The following is a 16462-nucleotide window of genomic DNA, read 5'->3' on the forward strand; positions in this document are numbered from 1 at the left end:
CCTGAACTACTAAAGGTATGGATTTATTGCTGTTGCTGTTGTTTTATTTTTGTAATGCATTTTATCTCTCTGGCTACATCTGTTTTAATATTTTGAATTACTGTACATTTTTTTGTGACAAATTAATATCAAGTTTACTATAGAGAAAGGAGTTCAGTATATAACACTTAATATATTCAAATAATTTCTCAATTTTAATAATAGGATTCTTATAATAAGATCTTTCTAAACCACTAAAGGTTTATGGATTTATTGCTGTTTTATATATATATATATATATATACACCAAAATGTACAGTAATTCAAAATATTCAAATAGATGAAGCCACAGAGATTAAATACATTACAAATATTAGTAATGTATTTAATCTCTGTGGCTTCATCTATTTTAATATTTTGAATTACTGTACATTTTAGTGATTCGAGTATAATGAAGATACATTTCAACTGGTAGGTTATATGTAGCTATCCTAAATGTCAGGTCAGGGCAAGTTGTCACATTTTTGGGGGGCAAGTTGTCATGTGAATTTACAGATTGTTACTGAGCTTTTTCTTCCTCTGCTCGTGTGGTCAGGAATCGAGGGGTGGAGAAAGACAGAAGTGGGCAGGCTGTGTGTGTTTGCACGGGAATATAACTAACTTTCTCTCGAGGAAAGGCCTTATTCCATCAGTCGCCGTTAGGCCTACTGTAGAGGTTTGAAGAATATCGGATCCGAACATGAGAGAAGTTCTGCTCTTTCTCGTGTATTTGTTTGCGTCCTTTTCTCCGCTTCACTGCAGTCAGCAGGGCTTGATCCCCGAGGGTAAGGCTATGATTTCAGCTTATCACAGTCTTAGATAAACCACACCGCTCATGTACATGATAATGTAAATCACTACTACAGTTACACCATGATTCATTATAAGGGTTCGTTGCAAACCTGACTTGCTAGGTAAAGTTAGCCAGGCGTTACGGACTCACGCCGCTGACGTGGACCCTGCGTGCAGATATCAGTGAGTTTATGAGGGAAAATTACAACAAAATTACATTACACTAAAACAGTGCAAACAGTTTACTTCATGTCTCAAACTGTAGCTGTGCGCAATATGAGCAACAACAATGCGCAATGTGAGTGCAAAGGACATTTATTACATTGTATCTACGCGTAGTTTTCTCGTAACAGATTTATTTTCTAGGTAAACATGATTATGCTTGTAAATTGGATTGCAAAAGAAAGAAAAAACACACATTAGCCTACATATGATTTTAAAAAAACGTATTCGTATAAAGAAATGTCACTTTTGCGGCAGAACTGGCCTTCTTGCGGCTGGTTTAAATTGAATAAAAGCGACTGAATACCTATGTTAATATTCCAGCTGTGCATGGAGATCCTCACAGGAGATGTGGGAAACCCATTAGGATGTGCTCTTCCAGCACGTAGGCAGGAGAACTGCTGTGGAGAAGTTTGACGGAGTTATTCACTCAGATTTGTGTTTTCTCTGTCTCAGGAGATCTTCTAGTTCTGACTGTCGCCACGAAGGAGACTGACGGCTTCCGACGGTTTTTGAGATCCGCAAAACAATTCAATTACTCCATCAAGGTAAAGCAGCTTTTTCCAGAAGTTTCCCTTTGAAAAAGCAATGACCATATTGCAATGTTCAGCTAAACATTGAGCATGTTATTAAAGTGGAAAGTGGAAAGTTGCTGTTTAAGCGAAGTCTCTGCTTAACTATTGGGTACATCCTACTGGGATTATTGCAATATTGCATTATGGCATTATTTTCATGACAAGCACATTTTCTTTCAAAGTGCTAATGATCGTAAATAATTAAATAATTAATTAAATAATACTGACATATGATTATAGTCCAAAAGTTTAGGTTTAGTTTTCTTAATACAACATGTTATTTCTCATGATTCCAGGGTGAAATATGAACCTGACAATTTTGTTTGATGGACCCTGTATAACACAGTTTAGTCAATAGAAGCTTGTTTCCACCACTGAATAAATAATTATTGTGACTTTTTATCTCACAATTCTGACTTTTTTTCTCAGAATTGCGTGATATAAACTCGCAATTGCAAGTTACAAAGTCAAAATTGCGAGATAGTCTCACAATTCTAAGAAATAAAGTAAGAATTGCGAGTTTTTCTCAGAGTTTTTGCTCAGAATTGTGAAAGTGACGTGAAGGCCAAGTATGGTAACTAGATTTAGATATGTTTTCACTCCATATACTCTCTAACCATTAGGCCACAACTGCCCTGTGATATAAACGTGCAATTCTGAATTTTTCTCTCTCAGAATTGTGAGATATAAACTCGCAATTATATTTTATTTTATTTTTATTCTGTGGCGGAAAACAAGCTTCCATAATAGTCTGCAGACAGATGTCTGACATTCTTTTGCCTTATTTTGTAGGTTCTCGGAAGGGGTGAAACATGGAAAGGTGGAGATTACATGTCACCTCCAGGTGGAGGGCAGAAAGTGCGCCTGCTGAAGTCTGCTCTGGAGGAGATACACGAGGAGAACAAACTCATTCTTTTTGTGGACAGGTAGTTATGTTCATTATAAATAAATGCATTATATTTGGAGTGTGTTGATATGCATACTCTTTCAAGCATCATTGTTGATCATTGACAGTAACAATTATTTACGCTCTGGCTTTCCACAGCTATGATGTAATCTTTTCTTCTGGTCCAAAAGAGCTGCTGAAGAAATTTCAGCAGGCCAAACACAAAGTTGTGTTTTCTGCCGAGACTCTCATCTGGCCAGATCGTCACCTGGAAGACAAACATCCTCATGTCAGGGAGGGGAAGAGGTTCCTTGGAGCAGGAGGCATGTTTTTCTCTTTTTTCGATTAACATTGTACAGCTTTAGACATAATGAATACTCTGTTAGCTCAATTTTGTATAGTTTTAGATGCAAAATGAATTTGGATAAAAAAATCAGTCCTCCTGGGAAGTTTGTATTAACGAGTTGGAAATGCGTAATTACACCGTCAGATGTGTTCAAATCACTTTAGTTGAAATAAGATGTCAACGTCTTTTTTCTATAAAACAGCAATATTTTTTTACTCTACTAATCAAGAATGCACATTAGGTGTGTTTTTGCTTTTTAAATGTTTTTATGTAGGTACTGCAACCTTAATTGTTATATATATTCTATTGAATTTGTAAATTAAACTTAGCAAGTTTTATTATGTATATTTATACACAAATAAATTTATTTAAATACAAAGAGGCTCTTTTTAGTACCATTATGATTGCATTTTTGTGACCATTAACCACCCCTCATTCTCATATAAAAATCATTGTCCTGTCAAGATACTATTAAAATTGTTAAATTAAATTACAACTATGATGTATATACAATTGTACTTTTCAGTTCTGATTACAGTAAGAAGAATGACATTTGTTCAGAATACTGTACGGTGCATCTAACAATGTTAACCAATTCATCCCGCATTAGCTAATACCAAACACACCACTAACTAAAATTTATTTTAATCTTATAATTCAGTGGTTGAATATAATTGCGATTCGCTCATTTGTAGAGAGTTTCATTTAGTAAGAATTGCTTATTGAGAAGTTTGAGGCTTTTTCCTTTTTTTTTATTTCCTTTTTCACAGTCTCTGAGAATGTTCCAGAAACATTCATATTTATATGGTGATGTCAGAGATTGACAGCTGTGGAATTTAATCAGGACATCTGTATTGTCATCTGTGGCCTTTCTTAAAATTCACTCACTTATTTATTTGCGTAATAGTAAAAAGATAAGTTTAAATCATCCAGTTTCACATCTAAACCAGATAATAACACGGTTTGTGTCTATTTATAGGCATTTCCCATTCTAACGCTGGGTGTTTTCTTTTTTCTAGGCTTCATTGGCTATGCACCCAACCTTAAAGAGATGCTTTCTGACTGGTCAGGAGCTGATAGTGACAGTGACCAGCTCTTTTTCACCAAGATATACATCAACCCAGAGAAAAGAGTGAGTGTTTTGGTATAGTTTATATTTTAAGTGGTGGCAACCATGGTGTGGTTTCCTAAAACTTTATTGCTCTGTTTTAGGATATATTGCCTCGTTTACAGAATGCACATTCAAGTTCACAGTTTTCAGTAATGACACATATTAAATGTGTGTACGCTGCGTTTTGAGGTTTTCGTCCCTGTTATTTCCTCTTTAGAAGTCCATAAATATAACTGTGGACAACAAGTGCAGATTGTTCCAGAATCTTCATGGAGCTCTTGGTAAGTGTATCATTTTGTGTTCTTACAGCCTGCTTTAGAAAAATTGCCGTTATAAGATTTTAATTGGAGAGGAGTTCCAACATAAACTCTGTTGAGACTTTAAAGATGCTTCTGCAAAATTGTCACTAGCATCAGCTCTCTGAAGGAGAACATCCTGTTTTATGCTCTCCAAAAGTGCAGCGTCAGTAGAGTTCTTGCTCTCTGATACCTGCTGGGAAGTTTCCTCTTTCTGTAACCTTTCAGTTTAATGAGGAATCGCTAATGAAACGCTTTGCTGAGGGTCTCAAATGCTGATTGGTTTCATGTGAACTGAAACTCTTGTGTTTGAGTTTAAAGCTGTTTTCTGCTCGACTGGCAGCTGTAGTTTTGACTCGCTGCCAGATTGTGGGAGGAGAGAGAGTTTCCCAGTTGCCTGTAATGGCATTTGTGGCTGGAATGCTAGAGCTAACGGTTAGATGTGCTTGTGGACACGTACACCATCTCAGCAGGATGTTACAACCCAGGTGTGCGACACTGCAGCTACTGTATAGTTGGGCTTAAAGAATACACTGTACATTTTGTCTGGGAAAAGGCTGTTAGCCTATAGCACCATACATATTTAAGTATGCTGTCATTTGTATGAGATTAATAACCATAAAGTAACCATCATTTAATAATCATGAAGTAAGATTCATTGTAAATGTTTGATTCGGGTCTGGTAAAATTAGCTTTTTTCTGGACAAAAAGTGTATTTTGGTAGAATTGTGCATTGTAGTGTTACCTACAGTTTATTTAGACCACCTTAAAGGGATAGTTCACCCAAAAAGGAAAATTCTGTCATTGATTACTCGCCCTCATGTCGTTCCAAACCCGTAAGACTTTCGTTCATCTTCGGAACACAAATGAAGATCTTTTTGATGAAATCTGAGAGCTTTCTGTCTCTCCATTGACAGAACTACCACTTTGACGCTTCAAAAAGTTCATAAAGAGATCGAGAATCGAGCAGTTTAGTCAAAATTTTCTGAAGAGACACGATCGCTTTATATGATACGAGAACAAACCTCTTGCAGAAGCTCAATCGTGCTGCGTAACACGAGAATGAACCTCATTGGTTCTTGCTGAAGCTCAAACGTGCTGCGTAACATGAGAATGAACCTCATTGGTTCAGTGTAACATGAGAATGAACCTCATTGGTTCTTGCTGAAGCTCAAACGTGCTGCGTAACACGAGAAGGAACCTCATTGGTTCTTGCAGAAGCTCAAACGTGCTGCGTAACACGAGAATGAACCTCATTGGTTCTTGCACGTCAAGCGAACATGCTTGAGCTTCCGTTTATTATAACTGATTTGTGAGTTTAAATTGATGTTTATATGTGAATAAAAGCCTAAATTAAATCTGTTCATCATTTAAAGCCATCGAATCTCTTCAGAAAATTTGGACTAATCTGCTCAATTCATATGGAGTCGTTTTACAATCTCTTCATGAACTTTTTGAAGCGTCAAAGTGGTAGTTGCGTAGCTGTCAATGGAGAGACAAAAATCACTCATCACTCACAGATTTCATTAAAAAGATCTTTATTTGTCTTCCAAAAACTTGGGTGAACTTACCCTTTAATGCCTGTCCCCGAATACCAGTTTAATTTTTAATCAATCTAAGAGTTTATGATCTTTAGTGTCGAACACAGCACTAAGATCAAGTAAAACTAGTATTGAGATGCAGCCTTTGTCAGAAGCTAGAAGTCATTTGTGATTTTACCGAGCGCAGTTTCTGTGCTATGATAGGGAATTCTGACAGAATTTTTTTATAGATATCATTTTTTTGCAAGAAAGAACAAGAACTTATGTAAGTTTTCTAGAATTTATATAAATATTGATGCAGTAAATTTTAGTCATACAACTTTTGTAATAAAAAAGAAGAGCATTAAGAAACTATAAAGAAAGGAAACATTAAACCGTGAATTTTGCTATTAATCCCTCATTCGTCCTTATGGTAATATCAGGTCCATTGGAATTCATGTAAACAGTGAAAAGTTCACTGTTTAAGCTTCAAAAGGCTGTTTCAAAAGCCTTTTTACTCTTTCAATATCAGAGGTATCCATTTACAGATACCCAAGAGAGATTCATCCAAACATCTGTGGAGGAAATCCATTATAAATAGGCCAGTGGATATTTATGGCCATTTAACTAACTACACAGTGATTCAAACAGAATTCATGATGTATTAGATAACTGTAGAACAAAATGATTATAAAGAATGTTAATCTGAATATTAATATCTTTGAATAATTATTATTTTATTGCATGAACAGATGAAGTCGTGCTGAAGTTTGAAAATGGACGTGTGCGAGCCAGAAATGTACTTTATGACACGCTACCTGTTATTATCCATGGCAATGGACCCACCAAAGTAAATACATTATCTGTCATGATCCAAATAACTAAGCTATCTGTCTTCTTTGGTTTAATCATTTTTATTACATGCTGTTTCTTTCAGCTTCAGATAAACTACATAGGAAACTATATCCCAAATCTGTGGACATTTGAGACTGGCTGCACAATTTGTAATGAGGATCTGCGTCCGCTTTCTGCTCTCCAGGTGGGCCTTACATTTACTACTATTACCACAGTTTTCCATTAGTGTTTTTGGTCCCACTTTATGTTAAATGGCTTTAAGTACTATGTACTTACATTGAAATGAATACTTTGATACAATGGAATTGTGTGCTTACATGTTTTTACATTGTACTTATATTTTAAAAATACCAGCATGTAATTACAGCTGTAATTAATTTATGTAATTACATTTGTAATCACACAGTTGACCCTTCCCTTACACCTTAACCCACGCTTATACCTTTCCATACCACCACACCTGTCCCTAACCTTACCCGTATCACATCTCAATTGCAGCAAAAGTGTTTTACAATACAACATGAACACAATAAGTACATTGTACTTATTTTTCGATGTAAGTACATAGTACATTATTATTAATATAATCCTGGATCTTATTCTTTAGGCTAATTAGAGTGGTGCAGGTATGATGTCAGAACCCGGAAGACTAATTTGTCGCTGGTTGCTTTGAGATTTTCCTATAGGGTTTTAAAATGGGGTTTTTCGATTAATGTGTAAAATAAAGCCTGTGGTAAACATAACTGGACTTTACTTTGATGTTTTGTTCTTGTTGCATTTATAAAGGTATGCTGTTTTTATATTGTTTTATTAAATAATTTTAAGTCCACTTTTACAGATCCCCACATGACGGGAATGGGAAGAAAAAAATATTGCGTTGAGCTGCAAATTAAGAATTCGTTCCCTTGACTGATTAATTAATTCCCTTGTTTTATCAAATGTGGCCACAGTATATATATTTTTCTTCTGTATGACAGGTGCGGGGCTGCATACACTTAAATCAACATGATAATAATGTAAAGATTAATACTGTGTAGTTGTTACCTTAAAGAGCTGTTTATTCCTGATCTGACCATTAAAAAGAACTGGTGTTACCTGCTTTAGTCAGACTGATTAAGTCACATTAAATATTATTGTTGATATTGTTGATATTGACAAGCATTCATAGACACTTCTGTAGAGAGTTTAAACATATGCATTTCAATTTAAATGAAGCTTTAGCTGAATAATTGTTTTGTGTATTAATTGTTTGCCTGTTTGTTTTATTTTTCATCTACAGGAGAGTGAATATCCTGTAGTGGTCATTGGGGTCTTCATCCAGCAGCCCACCCCCTTCGTCACTGTGTTCTTTGAGCGCTTACTTAATCTCAAATACCCCAAAAACCGGCTCAGATTATTCATTTATAATCAGGTAAGATATTATGTGCAGATTTATAACTCCAGTATGTATTTTTTAACAGTTAAAAGGTAACACTTTACAATAAGGTTTCATTTGTTCACATTAATTAACTACATTAATTCTGTCATGACAACTCTTGGGAGATTGGTATGGTAATAGAGATTGGCATGGTAATGGATATGGCAATGTTAATGTATTTGGTCTTTGCGGAATAAATCTGCTATGCTCCTGTTGGTGCTGCCGAGCAAGTACCGAGACTTGCTACTGCCAATACACTCACAGACATTGCTGTGAGCAAGTAAGACATGCTGCTGCTGCTGCACATGTAACATACATGAATTAACCCCCGTAGCAGATCTGTACAGGTGGAGCTGGGGAAAATGACAAGTATTTGAATGTTTGAGCAGCAAGCTCAATGGCCAGTAACCAATCAGCTGTGCTATGTAGATAATGACATGATTGCTACCAATAAGTTAAAGACCTATCAGCCTGCACCTAGAGGTTCATGCCTGAGCTAGGTAATTAAAGGGATACTTCACCGATTAGCATTAAGCTTTGTATCAGTAGAAACCCGGTAGTATTTTCGAATGACCGTGCTTCCCTCCCTCATGTCCCCCTGAGACGAGAGATTTCTGTACTGTGTGTCTGGAAAAAACCCTGAGAAAAACATCTGAGGCTTTTTTGGCCAGAGGCGAGAGACTACAGCCAGTAGAAGGAGCTCGTTCCGCATGTTTTCAACCCGCCCATAGGGGGATCTCACGATAAAACGGCGTCTTTTCAGTTTCAAGTCGACTATTAGCCTAGTTGTATCATTTCTTCCGATACTGCCCTCTGTTACTGGTAGGCGTGGCTTGGGAGTGGCCTCGTAGGGCAGCGAAGCAAGTGCATTCTGGGAGTTGTTGTCTTTCATCCACATTTTCTGGCTTTTCTCAGTCTAGAAGGCACCAACTTCTAAAATAAATTCACATTTCTACTACATAAATGACCCAATTTAAATGCACATTCATCTTTCCAGCAGTGAAATATCCCTTTAACATGAACTAATAATGAACTAACTTTTTTAAATAAAAAAATGGTATTTGTTAACATTAGATAATGCATTGTGAACTACTATGAACAATGAACTAACATTAATAAATGCTTTAAAAAATATATTGCTCATTGCTAGTTCACGTTAGCTAATGTTTACAAATGTTACCAGCTGAGCTCTTGAAATTTGACAGTCTTTATTAGAATCTATCTTACGAGACATAATGTGCTAATTCTAATTTCTGTATAAAATAAACAATTTAAATACAAGCTTGCTTGCAATCACATCATTCTCTATAGGGCACAGCTGATTGGTTCCTGCTGTATCAGTAGCCAATGAGCTCGCTGCTCAACCTTCAAATACTTGGTCAGCATTTGCTGTAGCAGTTTGCAGCGCGCTTTCAGAAACCCTCCACCTCCCCCAGCTCCACCTGTATAGATCTGCTATGAGTAAAGGCACCGATATACTCACGGCGGAGATCTTTTTCGTTCTTTGCTTAGGCGTAAAATGAAGTTCGAAATGCGTGACCAGAGATATTCCGTTATCGAACATCAAACGCAGCATTTAGATGAATGTGTAACCTCTCAGTAACAAAATAAACCACACAACAAAATTGAGAAAACAGCAAGTATTTTTAGTAAAGTCATATCACGTTTATTTATATAGCACTTTATACAATAGATTGCTTAAAATCAAGCAGCTTTGCCGTATTAAACAGTGTTTACCAGCCTTAGCAAACTTTTCCGTAAAGTTTCAAACTCCCAAAACAGATTCCAAATGAACTTAATTTGTTCAAAATGACGTCACAGCAGTTCGTTCTTCGACTTTGCTTGAAGTATATCTGGGCCTTAATTCATGTATGCTATATTGTCCAGCAGCAGCTTGTTTTACTTGCTCACAGCAGCAGCAATAACAGCAGCAGCGTAGCAGATCTTTTACGCCAAGACCAAACATATAACATTATCATATCTATTACCATGCCAAGCACTCAGAGTTGTCATGACTGAACTAAGTTACGTGAAACAAAACATGTGAATAAGATCTGTATCAGGAAACCGATACGCCTGTCCTGTCCTGTTTAATACAGTGTGCTTGTTGAGTATCATATTATCTTTTTTTCATATGTTGGGTCTTCATTGTTAAAGGCAGATCAGATCAGATTGAATGTCTTTGAACTGCGTTTTTTGTTTTTCTTTTATTTGTTAATGAATCGCATTGCCTACGTTGACTTTAATTATTGTCATTGCTCTTTTTTATATTCAGTACATAATAATGAGGGACAATACTTCTGAATACTTTCTTTTGCAGGAATCACACCACGAAAAACAGGTGCGTACATTTCTAGAGCATCACGAGTCTGAATACCAGGGTGTGAAGCTGATTGGACCAGAGGAGGATATAGATCCTGTGACCTCACGTAATATTGGCTTGTAAGTGTTCTTTTTAAATTCAATATTTATTTTTTACAAAGAGTACATTTAAATATGGTGCACTTAACACCACATGGAACCTGGGAAACAGTTGTACAAATAGCACCTCTATGCTTTGACTTTACCATTCATTTATTTTTTTATGTTTTTGTTGCAGCGATATGTGTCGAGATGACATTGACTGCGAATACTTCTTCAGCATAGAAGTGGATGTGGTTTTAAAGAATGAAGACACACTTAGAACCTTAATTGAGCTCAACAAGTAAGTGAATAAGTAAGATGTAAAGAATTGAATGTACTTAACAAATGAAAATGATACATTTAAAAGTAATGTGTTTCTTTACTCGTTACCTGAAAAAAGTAATCTGATTACGTACAGTAACTCACGTTACTTGTAATGCATTACTCTCACATTACTCATTAAAATGAGTTGTAAAGTTGTCTAAATGTTATCTAGACGATGAAACTTCTAGTTAGCACACTAGGTTTTTAATGGGTCTTTTTTTCTTGAATTATAATCATTATTTTTATGCACCTCACAGGCCTTTCATTGCGCCAATGTTGACCAAACCTGGGCGACTGTGGACAAACTTCTGGGGTGCGCTCAGTGCAGACGGGTACTACGCTAGGTCAGAGGATTACGTGGACATCGTTCAAGGAAACCGCATGTAAGTTGAGTTTTAGTTCGGTTCATTTGTTCTGTTATTTTAAACAATCATGTGGTATCATAAAAAATCTATGTATATGTGAATGTTTTTATCTCCGCTATCTAATTTGAGTGATCATTTTCTTTAGCATTTTAAATGATGAGTATATTTCACTGCTCTAAAAATATGAAGTCTTTGAAATTCATCAAACCAGGATGAATGGCAAATATGTGATCATTCTCTGGTGCCTCCACAGGGGTTTGTGGAATGTGCCATACGTCTCTAACATATTCCTGGTAAAAGCGGATGCATTGAGGACTGACCTCAAAGCTCCTGACCTGTTTGAATCCGCAACGCTTGATCCAGATATGGCCTTCTGCGCCAACGTTCGGAACAAGGTCAGGCGTGAAACTCAAAAAAATATTGCACAAATCACCATAAGTGTAATTTTACTACTAATTACTTTGCTGTCATTGATTGATATGTTTTTTGGTTTCATTCCTAGGGCGTCTTCATGTTTGTAACAAATATGCAGACTTACGGTCGAGTTTTATCAACTGAAAATTACCAGACAAATCATTTGTACAATGATCTCTGGCAGATCTTTGAAAATCCTGTGGTGAGATAAAATATAATATCAGACAATATTTATTCAAATGTTATTCAAGACATTCTTGCTTTATTGTTAATTTTTTAACAATGTTAATTTATTTACTCTTTGATTTTGCCTTAATGTTCTTAATTTTTCTCTCTCCGTGAAACAGGAATGGGAGGAAAGATACATTCATGAGAATTATTCAAAAATTTTGAGAGATGGGCTTATTGAAATGGTGAGTATTCACACAAAGCACACAATAATAGCAGCATTTTCTGAAAAAATTTACATTAAATACTGTATAAGATTATTATCCTCTCCATGAGAAGGTATCAAATGACCGTTCAAAAGTTTTGGGGTTCAAGAGTTTTTATTTTATTTTATTTTTTAAAAGAAATTAATACTTTTATTCAGCAAGGATGCATTTAATTGATCAAAATTGATTACAAAAGATTTCTGTTTCAAATTAGATTTTTTTATATTATTTTTATAAATATTCCTCAAAAATGTATCATGGGGTTGCAAAAATATGAAGCAGCACAACTGTTTTCAACATCGATAATAATAAGAAATGTTTTTGAGCAGCAAATCAGCATATTAGAATGATTTCTGAAGGGTCATGTGACACTGAAAACTGGAGTAATGATGCTGAAAATTCAGCTTTGATCACAGAATTTGAAAATATATTAAAACAGGTATCTTAAAGAGTAATAATATTTCACAATATTACAGTCTTTACTGTATTTCTGATCAAATAAATGGTGAACATCAGAGACTTAAAAAAAAAACACATTAAAAAATCTTTCAGACCCCAAACTTTTGAACGTCAATTTTGGTAACTTTTATTTCGATGGTCCACTTTAGACATTCTGCTGACTATAAGTAACTTTGCAACTACATGTCAGCTTATTCGACCCTAACCCTAACAGTCTACTAATACAATGACTGATAGTTGACATGTAGTTGCGAAGTTACTTATATTTAATGGAATGTCTAAAATTGACCATCAACATAAAATGTAACTTAGGGGTTAGGGATTTGTTAAAGTCACCAAACCTAAGAAGGAGCTATAGTAATAGTGATGACTAGCTCTGCAACTGATTTTGAGTCTTTTGTAAAGTAATTATAATTGAAACTTTGCTTGTTTGGAATTCCCTGTGTAGCCGTGTCCTGATGTGTTCTGGTTCCCTGTTTTCTCCGACGTGGCCTGCAATAATTTTGTTGAAGAGATGGAACATTTTGGCCAGTGGTCAGGAGGTGGAAATGTGGTATGTTGTTGTTTTTCTCTGTTTCATCCCCATGCTATTTTGCCTTACCATAGTATTTAACTGAAAACAACTTTTTTTTTGTTCTTTTAGGACACTAGAATCCAAGGTGGATATGAAAATGTCCCCACTATTGATATCCACATGAATCAAGTGGGCTTCGATAAAGAATGGCAGAAGTTCCTTTTGGAATATATAGCGCCGGTCACAGAGAAGATGTTTCCAGGGTACTACACAAGGGTGAGCCTTTCTTTGTTCTCCTGACATTGAAAAACAAATTATTATATTTGTCTTGAAGTACACTAGTGTGCAAAAATTATGCATTTAAGCAAGGACACGTTAAACTGACTGTAAAGACTTGGATAATTTGATGGATAGAAAGTTGAAAAGAACAACATTTATTTTAAAATATATATTTTTTTTCAATATTTCAAATACATTAAAAATCTTCATTAATAATAATAATTTATGATAATCTTCAATATTCAGTCAGGTGATGTTTGCATGATATGCCTTAAAGTCAGTATGAAGCCTTGTGTATTCACAATCTATTTTATTGCCATACATGTGACCTCTTGAGAAATCTTTTATCCTTGTGGTCGTGAAAAGTTCTGTTATGTTCCAGAATGAAGGTCTTTCTATGTTTTTCTTTGGGCCAGCTGATCCTCTACTCGTGAATGCTGCATGATGACTCTGCATCTGTCTGTGTGATTGTCTCCTGCAGGCTCAGTTTGATCTGGCATTTGTAGTTAGATACAAGCCTGATGAACAACCTTCATTAAGACCACATCATGACGCTTCCACTTTCACCATCAATATAGCTCTCAATCAAGTGGGGATTGATTATCAGGTGAGTGAACTATGAGCTGTGATGTTTGGCTGTGCTGTACATGGTTTTCTTTTTGTTAAACCTCTGGTGCTGCTTGAGTTGCGGTCAAAAATGTCAGATCTTTTTTTTTTTTTTACATTTCAATTAAACTAATGAATTATAGTTCAATAATGTTTTTTATTTAATATTTTATAGTTTTAGTAGATTTTATGGTACTAAATTATATTTATGGAATAGTTATGATCTATTTATTACCTGTTAATTACTTTTTGAGCATATACTTGAAAATGAAATTTCCAACTTCATGTCATAAATCATTCATCAACGATTTGGAGCACAGACTAAATTTTGGTCTCTTTTTAAAGAAGACACTTGGCTGATTATTGCTGTTAAAATATAACTAATTAGTTCATTTAGTTACAACTAAATAGTTAAAAAAGTTTGTTTATTATTATGAATAATGCATAACAGTACTATTTTTAAATTTTATATGAAATATATATCTTCTAAAACATGTTTTAACAGTTCATTTTTAACCGCGAACAGTACAAGTATGACTATTTTTTCAGGACCATAACCTATTCAAATCATGTCCATGATTTTTTGTTTTCACTAAAACCTGTACCAAGTTTCGAACCATTCTGATGAAGTAAAACATTCAAAAAATTTTTTAAAACGTAACATTTTTTGTCAAAAATGACCGAACAGCACTAGAGGGTCAAATACTTGTTTTTTTACACTAAAAAATTAAACAATTGTGTCATTGACCAAGTGCATTTTTATATTGATCTAATTTAAAATCATGGTTTCCGATCTACATCTACATCTGTTATTTGTGTTCTACACAACCTATTTCAATTTCTCTTCTAAATTTGATTTCTTTGCTTTAACTGAAACTGACCTAAACCTACCCATCACAGAAAACTTTCTGCATTTAAAAAAAATTATAGTTATAAGCTGTTTTCCTCATAGGGACCAAAAGATGTCCCCACAAGGACAAGGTTTTCAGGATATCGCCATCTTTGTGGGGACATTTTGTCACAATATTTAAAATATAATTTGAAAAAAACTAATAAAGTTGGCTGTAACAAATGAAAGCATTTCTTTTTTAAATTGGGTCCAATGTATAATTTTTTCAGTTTAGTTTTGTATACAGAATCAAACCTACAGTACTATAAATGTAGGGTTTCATATCTTAAATTTAAGGTATGCGAACTGTTGGTTTGTGAAATGTTCATGTTGTAACACAGCAGCATGTCTTGACCTGCAGCTCTCCCGAAATCTTGAGATGTGGAGACATGCAGAAACTTGCTCAGATATTATATCCAAGTGTTGGGACACAAATGGGTCTCTGGCATGGGATGGGATACCCTTTCATTCTATTTTTTTGGGATGTAAATTATTATCAGATTTTTTTAAATGTCTTGTTTCTCTCATTTTTTTATGTTTGTAAAGTGAAATTGTTAACTTTTGTTTCAGCTATTTTGAAGCAGCATTATAGAGCAAGAGCACATTGTATTAATGATCAGTGACTTTCTGTTCAGGGTGGCGGCTGTCGGTTCTTGAGGTACAACTGCTCCGTTACGGCTCCCAGGAAAGGCTGGGCGCTCATGCACCCTGGACGCCTCACTCACTACCACGAGGGTCTGCCCACCTTAGAGGGGGTCAGATACATCTCTGTCTCATTTGTGGATCCTTGAACTCGAATTTGCTTTGATTTCCGAAGACTCTTGAGTGCGTAGTCCAACTGGAGGCTAGAAAAACAATCAACAAGAACATTTTGACACAGTGCCTTACATTGTGAATATGTCAGTGTATATATATTTTCCACATTTTTGTTACATAAAGGCATCTTTTGATAATGATCCATGAATGTTGAAAGCAGTTTGACAGATCACTATGCAATAATGTCATTTATATGCAATGGCATTTTACTCATTTATTTATTGTCATTTATTAAAGGGTTTATTCCATATAGATGATGTGGATTTCAATAATGTATCTGTCCTTGCTTTGACATTCACAAGAGTTGTTTTCATTATTGATGCCCTTCAAGCAATTGGTGCTGCTGTTTGAAAATAATCAGACATATGGTTTGTTTTCTTACTGCTTAATGTTGCTTGTTCTTGTCTTGTTTATGAATCAGACATGCCATGAATTTCGGAAGAAAACAATAAAAAAAGAGAAAATTCCATAATGGTTAATGCATGATACAAATATGCCCACCCCCTATGAAAATTCTGTTATCATTTTTCTCATGCTCCGTCATGCTCTTCTCTCATTTCACAAGGAACACTAATCTGAAAATAAGCAACTATTATTTTTTAAAACTCTATTATCAAAAATCGAATCCTTCACACAATACCTACATTATCCCACACATTTTTTTTTTTAAGTAAACACTGAGTTCACTTTCTTGGGCACTTCTAGAAAATGCGTTTACCTAGTCACGTAAGACCGGTGACTTTTCACTTCGCTGGTGAGGATCATAGACAGTGGTGAGGATGGACCAATCACAGTTGTTTTTTTTTATTAATATATTATTAATATTAATATTTAAGTATTTTAAGTGGATTTTTGTGTTTGTGTGTCATGTACAAAACATGTTAGTGAATAAAATCGGAATGTGCCTCCATGAAGAATTGG

General features: G+C 35.1%; 1 protein-coding gene across 1 annotated transcript; it reads left to right on the plus strand.

Moving 5' to 3' along the window:
* The first annotated feature begins 467 nt into the window (after positions 1-467).
* Positions 468-16324, plus strand: plod1a (procollagen-lysine, 2-oxoglutarate 5-dioxygenase 1a). Its single transcript, XM_084390337.1, has 19 exons — positions 468-803; positions 1489-1580; positions 2400-2533; positions 2653-2816; positions 3859-3971; positions 4168-4231; positions 6519-6616; positions 6704-6805; positions 7901-8032; positions 10359-10480; positions 10638-10742; positions 11023-11148; positions 11384-11525; positions 11633-11746; positions 11892-11957; positions 12886-12990; positions 13081-13227; positions 13712-13837; positions 15361-16324. The coding sequence occupies exons 1-19, from the start codon at positions 719-721 to the stop codon at positions 15514-15516; spliced, it is 2193 nt and encodes a 730-aa protein (XP_084246463.1). The 5' UTR covers positions 468-718; the 3' UTR covers positions 15517-16324.
* The last annotated feature ends 138 nt before the right edge of the window (positions 16325-16462 follow it).

This window comes from Rutilus rutilus (genome assembly GCF_951802725.1).
Source record: "Rutilus rutilus genome assembly, chromosome: 19".
Taxonomy (NCBI): domain Eukaryota; kingdom Metazoa; phylum Chordata; class Actinopteri; order Cypriniformes; family Leuciscidae; genus Rutilus; species Rutilus rutilus.

Excerpts from the sequence above, each read along its gene's own strand:
- plod1a (XM_084390337.1), top strand. The coding sequence starts at position 719 with ATGAGAGAAGTTCTGCTCTTTCTCGTGTATTTGTTTGCGTCCTTTTCT. Across the intron at positions 1,581-2,399 it reads AATTCAATTACTCCATCAAG|GTTCTCGGAAGGGGTGAAAC; the intron begins GTAAAGCAGCTT and ends CTTATTTTGTAG. Across the intron at positions 10,481-10,637 it reads ACCTCACGTAATATTGGCTT|CGATATGTGTCGAGATGACA; the intron begins GTAAGTGTTCTT and ends TTTTTGTTGCAG.